Source organism: Suricata suricatta, chromosome 1 (assembly GCF_006229205.1).
Source record: "Suricata suricatta isolate VVHF042 chromosome 1, meerkat_22Aug2017_6uvM2_HiC, whole genome shotgun sequence".
Classification (NCBI taxonomy): domain Eukaryota; kingdom Metazoa; phylum Chordata; class Mammalia; order Carnivora; family Herpestidae; genus Suricata; species Suricata suricatta.
Genome location: NC_043700.1, coordinates 27,005,474 through 27,021,592, shown reverse-complemented (window position 1 = coordinate 27,021,592; position 16,119 = coordinate 27,005,474). Strand labels below are relative to the sequence as shown.

At 35.9% G+C, this 16,119-nt stretch overlaps 1 protein-coding gene across 1 annotated transcript in view; it reads right to left on the bottom strand.

Annotated features, from left to right (window-relative positions):
• The window catches only part of WRN (WRN RecQ like helicase), a 151,543-nt gene that overhangs the window by 34,904 nt on the left and 100,520 nt on the right, over nucleotides 1–16,119 (bottom strand). The window contains exons 20-23 of the mRNA XM_029935769.1: nucleotides 12,101–12,282; nucleotides 7,460–7,561; nucleotides 7,083–7,175; nucleotides 1,935–2,076 (exon numbers count right to left, since the gene is read on the bottom strand). Coding sequence (XP_029791629.1) covers nucleotides 1,935–2,076; nucleotides 7,083–7,175; nucleotides 7,460–7,561; nucleotides 12,101–12,282 — 519 coding nt within the window. The remainder of the gene's footprint in view (nucleotides 1–1,934; nucleotides 2,077–7,082; nucleotides 7,176–7,459; nucleotides 7,562–12,100; nucleotides 12,283–16,119) is intronic.

The window sequence follows — 16,119 nt, the reverse complement described above, 5'->3', positions numbered from 1 at the left end:
TTTTTTTAAAAATTAGAAAATGTTTTTTTTTTAAAACAAAAAAGCAAAACTTTAAACTCCATTCACAAATGCCTGGATGGCTGAATAGCTATTTATATTATTTAGAAATATCCTGTGTAAGAAAGGAGAATCATATGCTGCTTAAATCATATTTGTTATACATATAAATCTCTCTTTAAAACTCCAAGAGTTTTCAGTTTAAGATATGTATCACCTTACAGATCAAAATTATCTACAAAGATATCAATTCTTCCTAAAGTTAAGGTGGACAACTTGCCAAATTCCTAAAGGAATTACAATTATAATTTTTAAAATAATATCCCAGTAGACACCAAGATCACTAAAAGGGAAGGGAAAAAATTGCCTTATTTTCCTTGTAGTTAATGTCTACAAATTTTTGTTAAGTGGCACTTTTTGAAAAGTTTTACACCTTTACCTAGCAAGGGTAGTATAAAATTTCACATAGAATAAACTTCTTAATTTGAAGACTCCCAGAAGAGACTGTCAGCGTAAGAGGTCTGACTTAGTTTTCAAATAATAGGTGAAATCCGATCCCTCTTGTGACCAGTTCAAGTTTGTGTAGGAGCCCACGCACACTTATTTGTTGACACTGGATACTGCTGGATCATTCCAAATTAAAACAAGGATAATTTTTATAAATTACACATTCAACTGGGATACATAGGTTTTGAAGATGACAGAGACAGAAGAAACTTCCAGAGTTCACAATTAAACTTAATCTATCCCTTGCCAACTTCAGGTCCTTAATAAAAAAGAGTAGAAAAAAAATAGTAGCACTCAGAGCAGCTAACTCCAAGTCTCTTAACTTGGAACACTAATTAATTAATTCATTACTGTGGTAACATTATTAAATTTCTAATCAAACTGGTGATTTAATAACAAAATCAGAGCAAGACAGGGGAACAAATTTTAAATTCCATTCAAAATCTAAAAACATTGTACCTGAAAAGTGAATGTATTTTCGATATTTATTAAAAGTATTTCACAACTAACTTAACATGTATCTTTCTAAACAAGAAAAAAGTCAGAAAATATTTACATGAAGCATTGAGTATTAACAAATAAACACTTAACTAAATTATTTAATTCTATATACAAAGTGAGAATATTCATCTCTACGTTTAAGTATATTTTCAATAATATATATATTTGTGAAAGATTCTATCTCCCACTTTTGGTTTATTCAACTAATATGAATAACCTAATCCTTAGCTTTGCTTTGCAATCTTCTAAATCAGGAATAAAATCGTATGAACCAAAGGACTACAGACTGTAAGGATCATGACTTACTCTTATCGTATTTGCAACTGTTAGAAGAATTCTGGCACACTAATTGCTAAAAAATAATAAAAGCAGCAGAACTATCACTATTTATTCACTAGTAAAGCCAAAACAAAACAAAGCAAAACAAAACCTTCGGAATTTTAAATATCTGTGATAAGAAACAGAAGTAAAGAAAAAATAATACCACCAAATATTGTTATTGAACTTAGACGTTTACAAAAAAAATTAAAATTAAAGTTTTGCTCCAAGAATTTCCTACTTTCCAGGGCACAAAAGAGACAATTTTGCTCTACTTGTGTCCTGATACAATGAAAGTTAACTTTTCTTAATTATCCTAAGAAAGACCAGGTTAGGGATTCATCCAACCGAAGTTAGTAAGTTAATACAATGCTTCTAGGAGGTGCAGAGTTGAACATCAACCTAAAATATGAAAATGGCAGTAGGTGAGAGAACACACAGGTTTTGTCAAAAGTAATGAATGCAGGGCTTACCTGGAACTTACTTAATATGGCTGAGTTTCTCATAACTCATCTAAGGCAAAAGGTACCATGCTAATACAGCAAACCTCTGAAGAAAAGTGTAACAGGAATGCAAGAAGAACAATGAAGGCGAATCAGAGAGATACTTACAGATCCTCGGAGAAATAAAATCGGAAGCCGAATTCCAAACTTTTCTCCTAAGATGTTCACAGCAGATAAGAGCTGGAATGCCAGTGGACCAAAGTCCTGCGGTGTACCGTCGGAGTCGTCAATGGAGAAGCAATGACCCAGTCTAAGTAATAATATGATAGGAAGCTTAGCTAAGGCATGCACCTTTAGAAACATAAAGATTTAGTGTAATTATTAGCCAAGTTAAAAAAAAAAATCTCAAATACGCCAACTGCATCATAGGCTACAAATAAAGTTCATTACAGCCAAGACCATGTGACGTCTGTAAAACATGAAATTCAAACCACAATATAGCTCTGTGTATTATGTTGATGGTTCTCAACCCTTGTGCCCTAGAACCCAAGTTTCATGGCTGGTACCTCAGACCATAAACAGAAGAAGGGGAAGGAGTTCAGGCAAGCAGAGTGCAGAATTAAAGCTGGAAAAGCTCCCCTTGACTGATTACACTCACATTGGACTTTTGGGTTAAGTTGTGATGGAAGAAAAAGTTTGTTGCCAAAAAAAAAAAATTAGTAACTCAAAAACCAAATCTCCTGTGCAATAAGTTACTAGTTTAAACTCCGGTGCCTGCACAATATGACAGGAAGACAAACTGCATCTCATGTGAGTCCATTCAGAAGTTACATTCCTAGGCCTTCCTTCAGGTAGATTTGGAATTATCATTAATACAAATGAGAATTCTTTAAAGCCGATTGAGAACAAAAGAACTCCTTAGAGAAAATTAACTAATACAGTTCAACTACCTAATTCAATTGTTTTCTTTATAACAAATAGCTTTGAAATGGCAATAAGAATATATTCAATATTCCAGATATAATAGTAATATGTTGGGGAGGGGAGAGACTATACTAGGCTTTATCCTCCATTCTAATTTTCTTTACTAAGATAATTAGGTCATTAATTCTCTTTTCTAATATGAGTATTTAAAGCTTTCGGATTCTCACAAAGTATCACCCATACCGGATCTTAGAAGTTTTCATGTATATTATTGTAAATATCACTAAAGTTCTAAAAACATTTTAATAATTTTCAGTCTGATTCTTTCTTTGATTTATGAGTGATTTAAAAGCACTATTTTTAATTCCCAAAGGAATGAGAATCTTTTTGTTTATCCTCTCATTTCTTTTAAATCAAATGCTTTGTGATAAGAAAGACTGGTATGTTCAGGGTGCCTGGGTGGCTCAGTCAGTTGAGTATCCAACTTCGGCTCAGGTCATGATCTCAGTTCGTGGGTTCAAGCCCGCATCAGGCTCTGTGCTGACAGCTCAGAGCCTGGAGGCTGCTCCAGATTCCGTCTCCCTCTCTCTCTCTGCCCTGCTTGTGTTCTGTCTCTCTCAAAAATAAACAAACATTGAAAAAAAAGTTTTAAAAAGCAAAAGTGGTGTGTTCAATACCATTACACACTGAGAACTTTTGAGACAACACTGCAGTCTAGTACTGGCGCCAGATGGGAAACAAGTTTAGGTTTTGTGGACCATGTGATCTCGGTGTCAAAACTGCTGGGCATCCAACTCTGCAAAAACAGCCATAGACAATATATAAACAAAAGGGTACGCTGTGCTCCCAGAAAACGTCATCCACACAAACAGGCAGCAAAGTGGATTTGTTTACTGTGCTCTCATACTGAGTAAAATTTTTATCAAGCTTCCATGTATGCATGAGAAGGTTAGTCTCTAACTCTGTGCTTCAAGCCAGTGCGCTGCAGACGGACTGTAAGTGTGCTGTCCAGTTAACCTCGGGTCTGAACAGAACCTGCACTCAAGTAGTGCACAGCCTACTGTGCTACACAGGTATGATCAACAGATTTGTGGATCGTGCAGTGAAAATGTTTGAGATACATTGTTCTCATTGCTTAGTACAAAGCTCTAAATACCAAGAGTATGATAAATCACTTGTTACTCTGTTGACCACATTTTCTATAGCTTATTCATTTTAGGACCGCTTAACCTACCAATAACTAAAAATGATATCAAATTCTTCTGCTTTAATGGTGGATCTGTTGGTTTTTCCAGCTGTTCTGTCAATTTGTGCTGTCTATATTTGTACGATTTGGGTTGTTTTCTTTTTAAGGTGCATAGAACCTCTTGGTGAAGCAACTTTTTGTCACTGCACAGAGATGATCTCTGTCCCTAACAGTTATTTTTTTGTCTCATAGTAACAGAGCTACGACATCTAGGTATACAACTAACTCGACAAGGTATATGTACCATTTGTTTTTTATTTTATTTTTTCAATTAATATACAGTTAAATTGACTGTATGTCTGAACATATGTAAAGTTCTACAAAGGTAAACACATCTGTTGATTCATATGCATAGATTCACCTAACTACCACAATCAGCCACCATCACAATCAGGACCCACAACAACTCCATCGCTGTAGAGGGTCCCTTGTGCTAGTCACCCTTTGGATTCCTACCCTCCACCCCTCCCTCTAACCAGTAGCAGCTTCTGACATTTTCTTTATCTCTATACTATAGTCTTACTTTTGGCATTTTTGTTTTTGTTTTTAATTTTTTTTGTCTTTATTTTGAGAGACAGAGACAGAGAGCAAGCGGGGAGGGGCAGAGAGAGAGGGAGACACAGAATCTGAAGCAGGCTCCAGGCTCTGAGCTGTCAACACAGAGCCCGACGTGGGGCTCAAACCCGTGGACTGTGAGATCATGACGTGAGCTGAAGTTGGACGCTCAACTGACTGAGCCATCCAGGCACCCCACGATAGTCTTACTTTTGAAAGAAAATCATATTAATGGGCTCATACTGTAAAACTGGCATTATTTCTTCTTTTAAATGTTTGGTAGAATTTTCTATTTAAACCATTTGAGTGAGAGAATTTATTTTCAGAGGTTTTTAACAAAGACCTAATTTCTTTACCAGTAACTACTCAGATTATCTATTTCATTCTGGGTGAATCTGTTAGTTTGAGATTATCATGGAATTGGGTTCATTTCCTCAAAATTACCGAATGCATGCACACTGAGTTATTCATATTGCTTCCTTATTATCCTTTTAATGGCTGTTGGTCCTATAGTGAAATTCTTCTTTCATTCCTAATATTAATAATCAGTCTCCTCTTTTTTCGTGTTAGGTAGAAGTTTCTATCAATTTTCTGACTCTTTCAAAGAGTGTGATTTTGAGTTCATTGATTTTGTTTTTGTTTTCTATTTCATTTAATCTATCTTTACTATTTCCTTCCTTCTGCTTCCTTTTAGTTTACTTTGCTCCTATTTGCTTCCAAAGGTGGAAGCTTATAGATTTGAAACTTTTCCTCTATTGTAAGTATTCAGTGCTCTAAAGCTCCCTCTCATTATTGCTTGAGCTGCATCACATACATTTTGTATTTTCATTTCATTCAGTTCAAAATATTTTCCAGTTTATGTTGGGACCTCATGGGTTACTTAGTGTGCTGTTTAACCTGTACGTGTTCGGAGACTTTCCTGATATTTTCCTGTTACTGATTTCCAGTTTAATTCCATTATAGTTGGAAAACACACTGCATATGAAAGGAATTCTTTTACATTTAGTAAGGCTTGTTTTATGATCTGGAATATAATCTATGTCGGTGAGAACATTCCATTTGTACCTGGGAAGAAGGTTTATCCCACTGTTGGGTGGAGTGCTCTCAGACCCAGTTTGGCGATAGCCCTGTTCATTTCTTCTGTCTTACTGATTTTGTCTACTAGTTCTATTAATTACTGAGAGAAGATGCTGAAGTTGACAACTGTAATTATGGATTTCTGTATTTCTCCTTTTAATTGTCACTTCTTTTGTTAACTATATACACAGTTAGGATCATGTATTCTTGGATATGATGGTTGCCTTTATGTGTCAACTCAGCCCAGTTATTTGGTTAAACGCTAATCTAGATATTGTTACAAAGGTACTTTGCAAATTGGATTAACACTTCAATCAGGTGGCTTTAAGTAAAAGGAGACGACCCTTGATCATGTGAGTCTCATCTACTCAAATGCAGGCCTTGAAGAACAAAGACAGGTTTGCTGGTCAAGGAATTGTGACTCAAAACTGCACACCGAAATCCTGCCTGACTTTCCAGCCTGCCAGCTTGCCCTACTATTTCCGCCTTGCCAATCTCCACAAGTGCATAAGTCAATTCCGTAAAACCACTGTGTGTGTGTGCATATGTGTGTGTGTGCACATATGTGCACATATACATATGTGTGTGTCTTTCTGCGGAGAACTATGATTCACTGGTAAATAACTTTTCTACCATCATGTAATATCCTCCTTTATCCCTTGTAATATTCTTCTTCCCAAGTCTCCATTGTCTAATGTTAAAATAACAACCCCAGCTTTCGTCTGATTAGAGTTTCCACGGTATACAATTGTTATGCTTTTATTTTAATGAGGTGAAATCATTACTACCTATGTAATTCTACTTGTGATGAATTTCTTATGGATAGCATAGAGTTGGATTATATTTTTCTTCTTTCTGTAAGTTTATTTATTTTGTAAAGTTTATTTAGTTTGAAAGAGACTGTGCCCACACAAGTGGGGTAAGAGCAGCAAGAGAGGAAGGGAGAAAACCCCAAGCAAGCTCCACATTCTCAACACACAGCCCAATGTGGGGTTCAATCCCATGAACTGTGAGATCACAACCTGAGCCAAAGGTAAGAGTTGGACGCTTAACTAACTGAGCCACCCCAGAGCCCCATATTTATTTTTAAATAACCTCTACACCCAATGTGGGCTCAAACTCATGACCCCAGATCAAGAGTCACAGGCTCTTCCAACTGGGCCAGTCCAGAGTCCCTAGTTGTGTCATATTTTTAAATCAACTCTAACAATGTCTATACCATTAAGTGGTGATTTTGGACCATTTACATTTAATACAATTATTGATATATTTAGATTTAGATCCATCATTTTATTGGTTTATCTGTTTGTAATGCAAAATAATATTGTTTCCTTTGTCTTCTATTTAAATAAAAATATTTTGGTTTTAAAACTATAATACAATAAATAAATAAATAAATAAATAAAAATAAACTATAATACATATCATTCAATAAAAACTCAATTAAAAATTATTTGAAAAGCAAGAAAAACAAAGACTTTTAGAAAGTCTATGTACAAGAAAAAAATCTTTACCTGGACCTGCAATTATCACAGCATTTTTCAGTTTCCATAATACCCATGGAGGCCTTTCGTAGTTGTTTGTCTTCAAAATGAGACAAGATGATTCTACCCAAGAGAAAATTTAAAATTAAATAAAAGAACAAAACCATATATGTTAAAATCATTGCTGAAAATAATGAGGTGAAATCATTACTAATTGATTCACCTGGGATCTCATTATCTGGCTTCAGTTTACTGAGGCACAAAGAAAGTTGCCTTAAAAATCAGCACATGTGTAACACCAACAAAATACTGCTTCTAAATATTTCTATTTATTTTACAAAACCTTTTCTTAAAGGAGCACCATTCATAAATCTGTTATTAATTAGTATAAGATACATAATACATACTGTCGTCTACATCTTCTGGAAAGAAGATAGTTTTCCATCTTTGCAACCATCTTTAGTTTGTATAATCGAAACTTTTCATTGGGTATCTGATTAAGGAGGTTTCTGTCAATTACAAATATGACAAGTTAATATATAAAATTGCATCAGCGATTTTCTCACTTTTAAATTTATTACTGGTTACTTTTCATAACCTACAGCACCCACACCTCCATCAAGATAAAAACATTTTCTATCATCCCAGAAAGGTATTGTATCCCTTGCCAGTCAATGCTCACAGAAGAAGCAAGCATTATTTAAAATACTTTTAAAAGAATTTTAAATAAAATTGAAAATTTTATGAAAATTACTTTTAAAAGAATTCTATGCCTAAGTCCAAGCATCAATTTTTTAGCTGCCTTTGAAAACTTACTATAAACCCTTAAGTTTTTCATTTTGATTTATATGCTACATGCTTTTTCACAGTTGAGTTCATAATTTACAGTTGTGTTCCTAGTGGCAATTCTTCCACTATAAAAGACTTTTTCCATTTTCCCAGTGAAAAGTTATTATTTTTATTTATTTTATATGAGAAACTAAAAACATCCATATAAGCGATAATGAAGGAGGCTCATGATCCAAATATGAGCCATCATCCCTATCTACTTCTGTACTATAGGCTATTATGGAACACCCATAAAACATCAGAATTAAGTTCCTCTTTCAAACAATTATAATTGAACTTTTCCATAATGTTGAACTTACTCAAAATTATTAGAAATGCTAAAGACATGTTTATTTTTTTTTAATGTTTACTTATTTTTGAGAGAGTAAGTGAGCAGGGAAGGTGCAGAGAGCCGGGCGGGGGCGGGGGCGGGGGACAAACAAGCTCCACACTGACAGCTGAGAGCCCAATGTGGTACTCAGACTCACAAACTGTGAGATCATGACCTGGGTCAAAGCTGGACTTCAACCGACTGAACCACCCAGGCACCCCAAGACATGTTTGCTTTTAAAAAGTTAATGCTGCTCTAACTCATCCTGACCCTGTTAATTCTAGTCTTCTTTGAAGAAACTCCATAAATATCAGATGTCAGAAGATGACAATCTCACTTTACATGTTTTTCCAAGAATTCTTTCAAGAATAAACAGAAGTGGGGTGCCTGGGTGGCTCAGTCGGTTAAGTGTCCAACTTCGGCTCAGGTCATGATCTCCTGGTCCATGAGTTTGAGCCTCACATGGGGCTCTGTGCTGACAGCTCGGAGCCTGGAGCCTGTTTCAGATTCTGTGTCTCCCTCTCTCTCCGCCCCTCCCCCACTAGTACTCTGTCTCTGTCTCTCAAAAATAAATAAGCATAAAAAAATTTAAAAAAAGAATAAATAGAAAAAAAAATTATAATCAGAATTTTGAATGGAATAATCTCAGATATTTCAAAAGAAAACAATACTTACATATAAGATCTAACTGATAACCCTGATCCTCATCAAAATGGACCTCACTAATATTTTGACTATTCAACCTTCTGAAGGATGAAAACACCTCTGTACAATTCTTAAAGATTATACCAACAGGGAATCCAGTTAAGTGAGTTCTGGAAAGTCCAAATACTCAAATAATTTCTTATTCAAAAACATTTTTATGATTTGACACACCAACCACTATGACTTTCCATATAACTGACCTAAAAGTCTTTTCCAACTATTAACTCTAGTTCTTATTAATCTCATCCTTCCTAGCTCATGGGCTAAAAATTACAGGCGACCAGTGAACAACATGAGTTTAAACTGCAGGGGTCCACTTACATGTGAATTTTTTTAATAAATACTGTATGGTACTGTGAATGTATTTTCTCTTCTGATTTTTTAAAATAACATCTTCTTTTCTCCAGCTTATTTAGGGTAAGAGTATAGTATATAATAGATTTAAGACACAAAGTAAGTACTAGTCAACTGGTTATGTGATCCCTAAGGCTTCTGATCAGCAAGCAGGCTACTGGGAGAGCCAAAGGTTACACGCAGACTTTTCAACTGCATGGGAAGCGGGCAGCCCTAACCCTCATGTTGTTCAAGGATCCTTTTTTGCTACTTTTTTGCTTTGTTTAGCTTACTTCCTCCTCCTCAGAAAGACAAAAGAAAACAATGCCTATACTCCCTCTTTTTAATTTTTTAATGTTGTCCAAAGCAGGCTCCAGGCTCTGAGCGGTCAGCACAGAGCCTGATGCGGGGCTCAAACCCACGAACTGTGAGATCATATCCTGAGCCAAAGTCGGACACTTAACAGACTGAGCCACTCAGGCGCTACAACCATGCCTACACTCTTAAGTACTAGAGCCTCACTTATATTTGGTTCATCATCAATGTCAATAACACATCTAAAAATATAAAATTATAAGCCTCTAAAAGCAAATCCAGTTAACAGTTATTCTTCTTATGGGATTATTAAAATAAAGTACAATATTCCACATAATAAAAATAAGTTGCAAACAGAGAAAAATTCTAAAAGCAATACCATAAATAGAAATCAGATGGAACTGGTTGGGAAAATCTATTAAATTGAGATTAAACTTTATGAATTACAGTGACCTTTTCAGTGAGAACCAGTAACTCCATTTATTCTCAAACTTTGCTTTTTCTAAAGAAGAGGTTTGTCACAAGGATGACACAGATCTGTCCTAAATCCTATCGCTTTATTTCCCATAGGATGGCTGCAAAGAGCAACCTCTCTACACTCAAGATTCAAGTATAGGCTTTCTGGCACTGCTATTGATTAGTAATCACTATGACTTCCTGTGAAATCTTAATGACATAACCATTTAAAATATCTTTTGAGACTCAGATAAATAGGAACTATCTCTATTAATGAACATATAAAGGCGTAATACAAAACTCAGGCTCTTAAGTCTTCAGCACCTTTTATCACAATGTACACATAAATCAGAATTAGTAGGAATCAGCATATGTTTGATACAATCCCAAATTTAGCAGTATCATGCAGAGCTATGCTCTATCCCGATTATTTTAGTTCATAAAGCGGTTTACATAGACAACAGTCAAAAGAAAAAGAATAAGCGTTCTGTTTAACGGTATGGTTCATTGACTGTTAAGAAACAAAACCTCCACTACTCTTAAAAGGATGAGCTTAAAATTTATACCAAACATGTTTACCTAATGAATCCTAATCTTCTTTCAGATCTCAACTTACTCTATCACCTCTTGGAAGAAGTCTTACCCGACCTTTTTAACTTGGCAAATACATACCCTATCATACACTCACTACTCCATGTAGCTTTCCTTCCTTGTACTTAACACAGCGGCAATTTTGCACAGATTGCATGATCTCTTTTAAAAAATTTTTTAACATTTATTCATTTTTTTGAGAAACAGAGAACAGAGTGTGATCAGGGAAGGGGCAGAGAGAGGGAGACAGAATCCAAAGCAGGCTCCAGGCTCTGAGCTGTCAGCACAGAGCCTGACAGGGGGCTCGAACTCACTGGCCGCAAGATCATGACCTTGAGCCAAAGTCAGACACCAAACCAACTGAGCCACCCAGGCACCCCCAGCATGATCTCTTTTTAAAAAAATCTTCTGATTACTGACATTTTCAAACACAAAGAGAGAACAGAAAATGAACCCTATGTATTCATAGTTGTATGCTTCTGTGATTAAGATCTGCCATTTCCATTATACCTCAAGCCCTATGAAAACAGGAACCATACCTGTTTTTATTTATCACTGTGTCCCCAGCACAGAACACAATGCTTAGAACATAGTGAGCACTCAAAACAGCATTGCTGAATGCTGAAAAAATAAAAACAGTACTGGATAGACACTCTTATCATTTTAATAACATGAGCTAGTATGTCCATTCAAGAGCTCAATTTATTCAGCTACATGGAGGTGCATTTTGAAAACACCTCATCTTAACAGCCCTATGGGTTACCATACGTAAGTTTTTTCCTGAGGTTTTATCACTTCTATGGATGAGGGAATCAGTTGCTAACCATTGCCCCTAAAATTTTTGCAAGATGGTTTTCCTTTCCTATATAAATCTCATATAACTTACGTGCCAACAAAGATGTGCTTTGTGTTTAAGTTTTCTTACATTTAAAAACTGAACTCTGAATTTTTTTCCATGGTAGTCAATCATCACAGTGAATGGGTAGAATGCAACCTAATTATTCACACACAGTCAATGAGAGCTGGCATGCTTTCATAGAAGCAAAGAAACAGATGGTAAAGAGAGACAAACAGGGATTGGTAAAAGTCACTTGGAATAAGTACCATTGTAGCATGAAAGAAAGAACCAACTACAAAATAAATGGTATCTGAAGAAAACTACAGCTGAACACACATCAAACTTGACAGGACCTTGGGAGAAAACAAGCAGTTCGTCCATGCACAATTAGGAAGGCACCCACAGGATCTATGTTCCATTCCCAGGACCATCCCCATTTAGTTAATTCTTCACACTGAATGAGGCAGAGCTGAAATTAGGTCATCTCCTCTGGGTGGCAACACTTAGCACAAATGTTCTTTAGGTGTCCTGTTTGGGTTTGGTTTTAAATGCACTTAACACGTTACTTGAAATTGTGGATGCTGCAAATACTTTCAAAGCTTAAAGGGAAAGAAAGAAATCTGCAAGGATGAAAACAAGAAATGTTTTTACCTATTTAGGTGAAGGTCTACTGGAGCCCAGAGAACATGACAAGAACTTTGAAGTCCATCACGGCCAGCTCTCCCAATCTCCTGATAATAGGATTCCATTTCCTTAGGAGCGCCATAATGAATGACCTTGCGAATGTCAGCTTTATTAATGCCCATGCCAAAAGCTATGGTAGCCACGACACACTGAGAATAAATAACAACACAGTTCGACAAATATGTAGCAGAGCCTAAACCTTACATCTTTGCCTTTTGGTAAGAGTGATTAATTAGTTCATTAACTAGCATGAAACTGAATTTCATATAATTTCTAACAATCCTTTACAGGTTAAAAGATCATCTGCACAATTTACAAATCAGGAATTGGTAACCATAAAACATGATTTCTAGTTCCTCACTTAAGTAGCAAATAAAGTGGTCTCTCTGAACACCTATGAGTACAAGACACAAAATAGGCTCTTAAAATACTTATTATACTAAAGGAGCCTTTGTTATCATGAAGTTTCAAGAGTCCTGACCTGATTGCACATTATCTTAATATTTTTTAGCATTATTCTAAGATGGAAGTAAAACTTCTCATTAAAGATGGTAAAATGAAACATGAATTTATCTTTGCATCTTTAAAAAGATAAAATTAGTAGATACCTAATATGCATGAGCATACTGAAATAAGATTTACATGATTGGGGGAAAGTCTAGGGAAGAATTAGTAAGAAGAACACAAAAAAAAACCCCAAAAATTTGAATTACAAACAATAAAAGAAGATGCACACAAAAAAGTAACTGTATACTACATGGCTTAGAAATAAAAGCATTTCAGAGAAATAATTATGTAAACATATTATATTTAATATACTTGTACTTAAATATTATATATTTATATAAGTATTTCAATTTATGTATAATATTTAAATATATACACATACATAACCAAATTATGTTAATGTTAGGAGGAAAGGGGGTTAGAAATACATAAACGAGGTGGGGGGATGCCTGGGTGGCACGGTCAGTGAACATCCGACTTTGGCTCAGGTCACGATCTTGCAGTTCGTGGGTTCAAGCCCCACATCAGGCTCTGTGCTGACAGCTCAGAACCTGGAGTCTGCTTCAGATTCTGTGTCTTCTCCCTCTCTCTCTGCCCCTCCCCTGCTTGTGCACTCTCTCTCTCAAAAATTTTTTAAAAAATTAAAAGAAAACAAATACATAAATGGAGAGAGGAGAAGGGCAGAGAGAGGAGAAGAGCAGGAAGGGGTGTGAAAGGAAGCTAAACTTTCATTCCTCATAATGGGAAGTCAACGGACAATGCCTAAATCTAATAAAAAACTAAGTAGTAGCAGTAAAAGCAATCATTGCAAGATCTAGTGATAAACGCCAAAAGATTAAGCTGAAAGAGATGAGAGTAGGAAATAGAAGTGGGGAAGGAAGAAAGGGGAGGGGCTACTGTTCTCCTTGTTAGCACTGTAGAACCAGCTGGTTCTGTAAACTATGTAACCAATATAAATTAAAATGCTATTTTAAAAATGTATTAACATGGACCAAGGAAAGAAGGAAGGAAGGAGGGAGTGAGAAAGAGAGAGAGAAAGGAAGGAAGGAAGGAAGGGAGGAAGAGAGGAAGGAAGGAAGGAAAAGAAAAAAAGAGAAATGAAACGAATAGATAAAAGGAAGTATAAGAAAGATGAACGAAAAATAAAGACAGGAATAGAAATTCACTAAGAAAAACCTTTGAGGGGAGCCTTGCTGGCTCAGTCAGTGGAGCGTGAGACACTCTCTTTCAAGGTTGTGAGTTCAAGCCCGCATCTTGGGTATAGAGATTATAAAAATAAAATCTTTAAAAAAGAAAAAAAGAAAAAAGAAAAAAGAAAAGGCTGATTGCGCCATTTTGTTACATTTGTGAGTGAATAAGCAACATAATTTTAAGGTTTTTTTTTTCTTAAGGTGTGTGTGTATGTGTATATATATATATATATATATATATATATATAATTGATATATACCATTATGTAAGATGCATAAGGTGATAATTTTATATACATATACACTGTGATATGACTACCATAACAGTTACTTACCACATCCACTACCTCGCATAGTTACTATTTGCATGTGTGTGTATGTGCAGTGAGAACTCTGAAGATCTAATTTTCATCATATGGCACTGTTGTTTAAGATTTTATTTTTAAGTAATCTCTATACCCAACAGAGGGCTCAAACCCACAACCCTGAGATCAAAAACTACATGTTCCAGGTACCTGGGCGGCTCATTCGGTTAAGCCTCTGACTCTTGCTTTCTAATGGTTTGTGGGTTCTAGCCCTCTGTGTGGCTCCACGCCAGCAGTGTAGCAGAGGCTGCTTAGGGTTCTCTCCCTCTCTACCCTTCCCCTGCTCATGCTCTCTCTCTTTCTCTCAAAGTAAAGAACTAAAACTTTAAAAAAAGAACCACATACTCTTCTGATTGAGCCAGCCAGGTGCCCCTTTATGATACTGTTTTTAGATGAGATCACCCTATTCTACAGACATAATTTTCAAAATATCATAAACTCTCCAGTGAAAATAAAGATATTTTATCTAATAATTTATTCACAGCCTCATGCCAGAAAGAAAAGGAATTCAAGCCACCTTGAAAAAGCAAATAAAGCATGAAAGGACATGAAACTAAAAATAAGGACAAAGAGTAAGAACAAATGGCCACAAAATAAAAATGCAAATCTGCATCTGAATGTGGTTGATTTGGTTAAGAATAATAGGAAAGAAAAACATTTTTCCTAAAACTATAAAACAGAAAACACTAAGATTCTAAGATCTATCAGTCTAAGGCATAAGAGGCAGGGTGGTGAGCTGGGGTGGTGAGCTGTACGTGCAGGTCCACACCAAAGTATAAATCGACTTCAGAAAGACAGGAGAGTGAACATCCAGAATTCTGTACATGTATGCCTTCAGTAGGCACTCAATGAATATTCAATGGCAGGTAATCAATTCCAAGAGCACCAGACTATTCTATACAGATGAGGACATGTATTTTCATCATCTTGTGAAGGTGTTTGAGAACTCTCAATGCAAATGTGAAGCTTCTGAATTATTTATTAGAATAGTTGTTATATACAACAGAACCCCTGATGTCAGCCTAGGGTGACACCATCAATATTAATTTATTAATGTTCATTATGTGGATAAAACTTTTTGACATCCTGCCATAGAGAGGGAATATACAGTGGCACGTACATACATAGACCTTTCTAGATATTAGGCATAATTAGTGATCACTGTGAGGTTCTTAAAGCCATATTTCCAAGCATTAACGTTTCAGTGAAGCTTTGTGTTTGGAGGAAAACCAGATGCATCCGACAAAGTCTCCCATCACAACCGGACAGATAAAGTTTGCAATCTCTCATATCTGTAGATGTTCTACTTAAAAGACTAATAATAAATCAAGATGAAAACAATCATTGACTAGTTAATGGCTCAAACATCAGTTTGTTAGGATTCCGTAAGCAGCAGCCAATAACTTTTATTGGATAACTTTCAAACTCCTGAGAAAATAGAATAAAAGTATAAATATTCTAAGAATTTAGGGAACTCTAAGCAGTTGTGATAGCTGTTCCTACCTTTGGAAAGAAGAGGAGGAAAGAATAGGTGGTGCATGTTACAGCCTAACAATGCAGTGAGCTTTACAGACAGTACCTATGAACCATACTTGAGGTAGGTTCCTCAAGTATGTCCCCTACAGAGCGGGACAGAGAGGAAATGGAAGACCCACTCAACACGAAATGCAAAGGAGAAGTTATGTTCGTCTCGTAACTTGAGAGGAGGGCTAGTCCGCAGGCTTCCGGGGACAGACTATGGATGTGAGCTTAATGGTGTGAAGCTGCTGATTTATTTAAACCTACCACTGCGGTTTGATTTTAAATCTTCCTAAACATCCTGCTCAACACCCACTAAACAGGGCTTCCAATCACTCTAGGAAGCTCAGTTGGAGCGCTTCACCGCGAATTCACTGACAGCCTTTCTTTATTCAGTTTTTGTCCT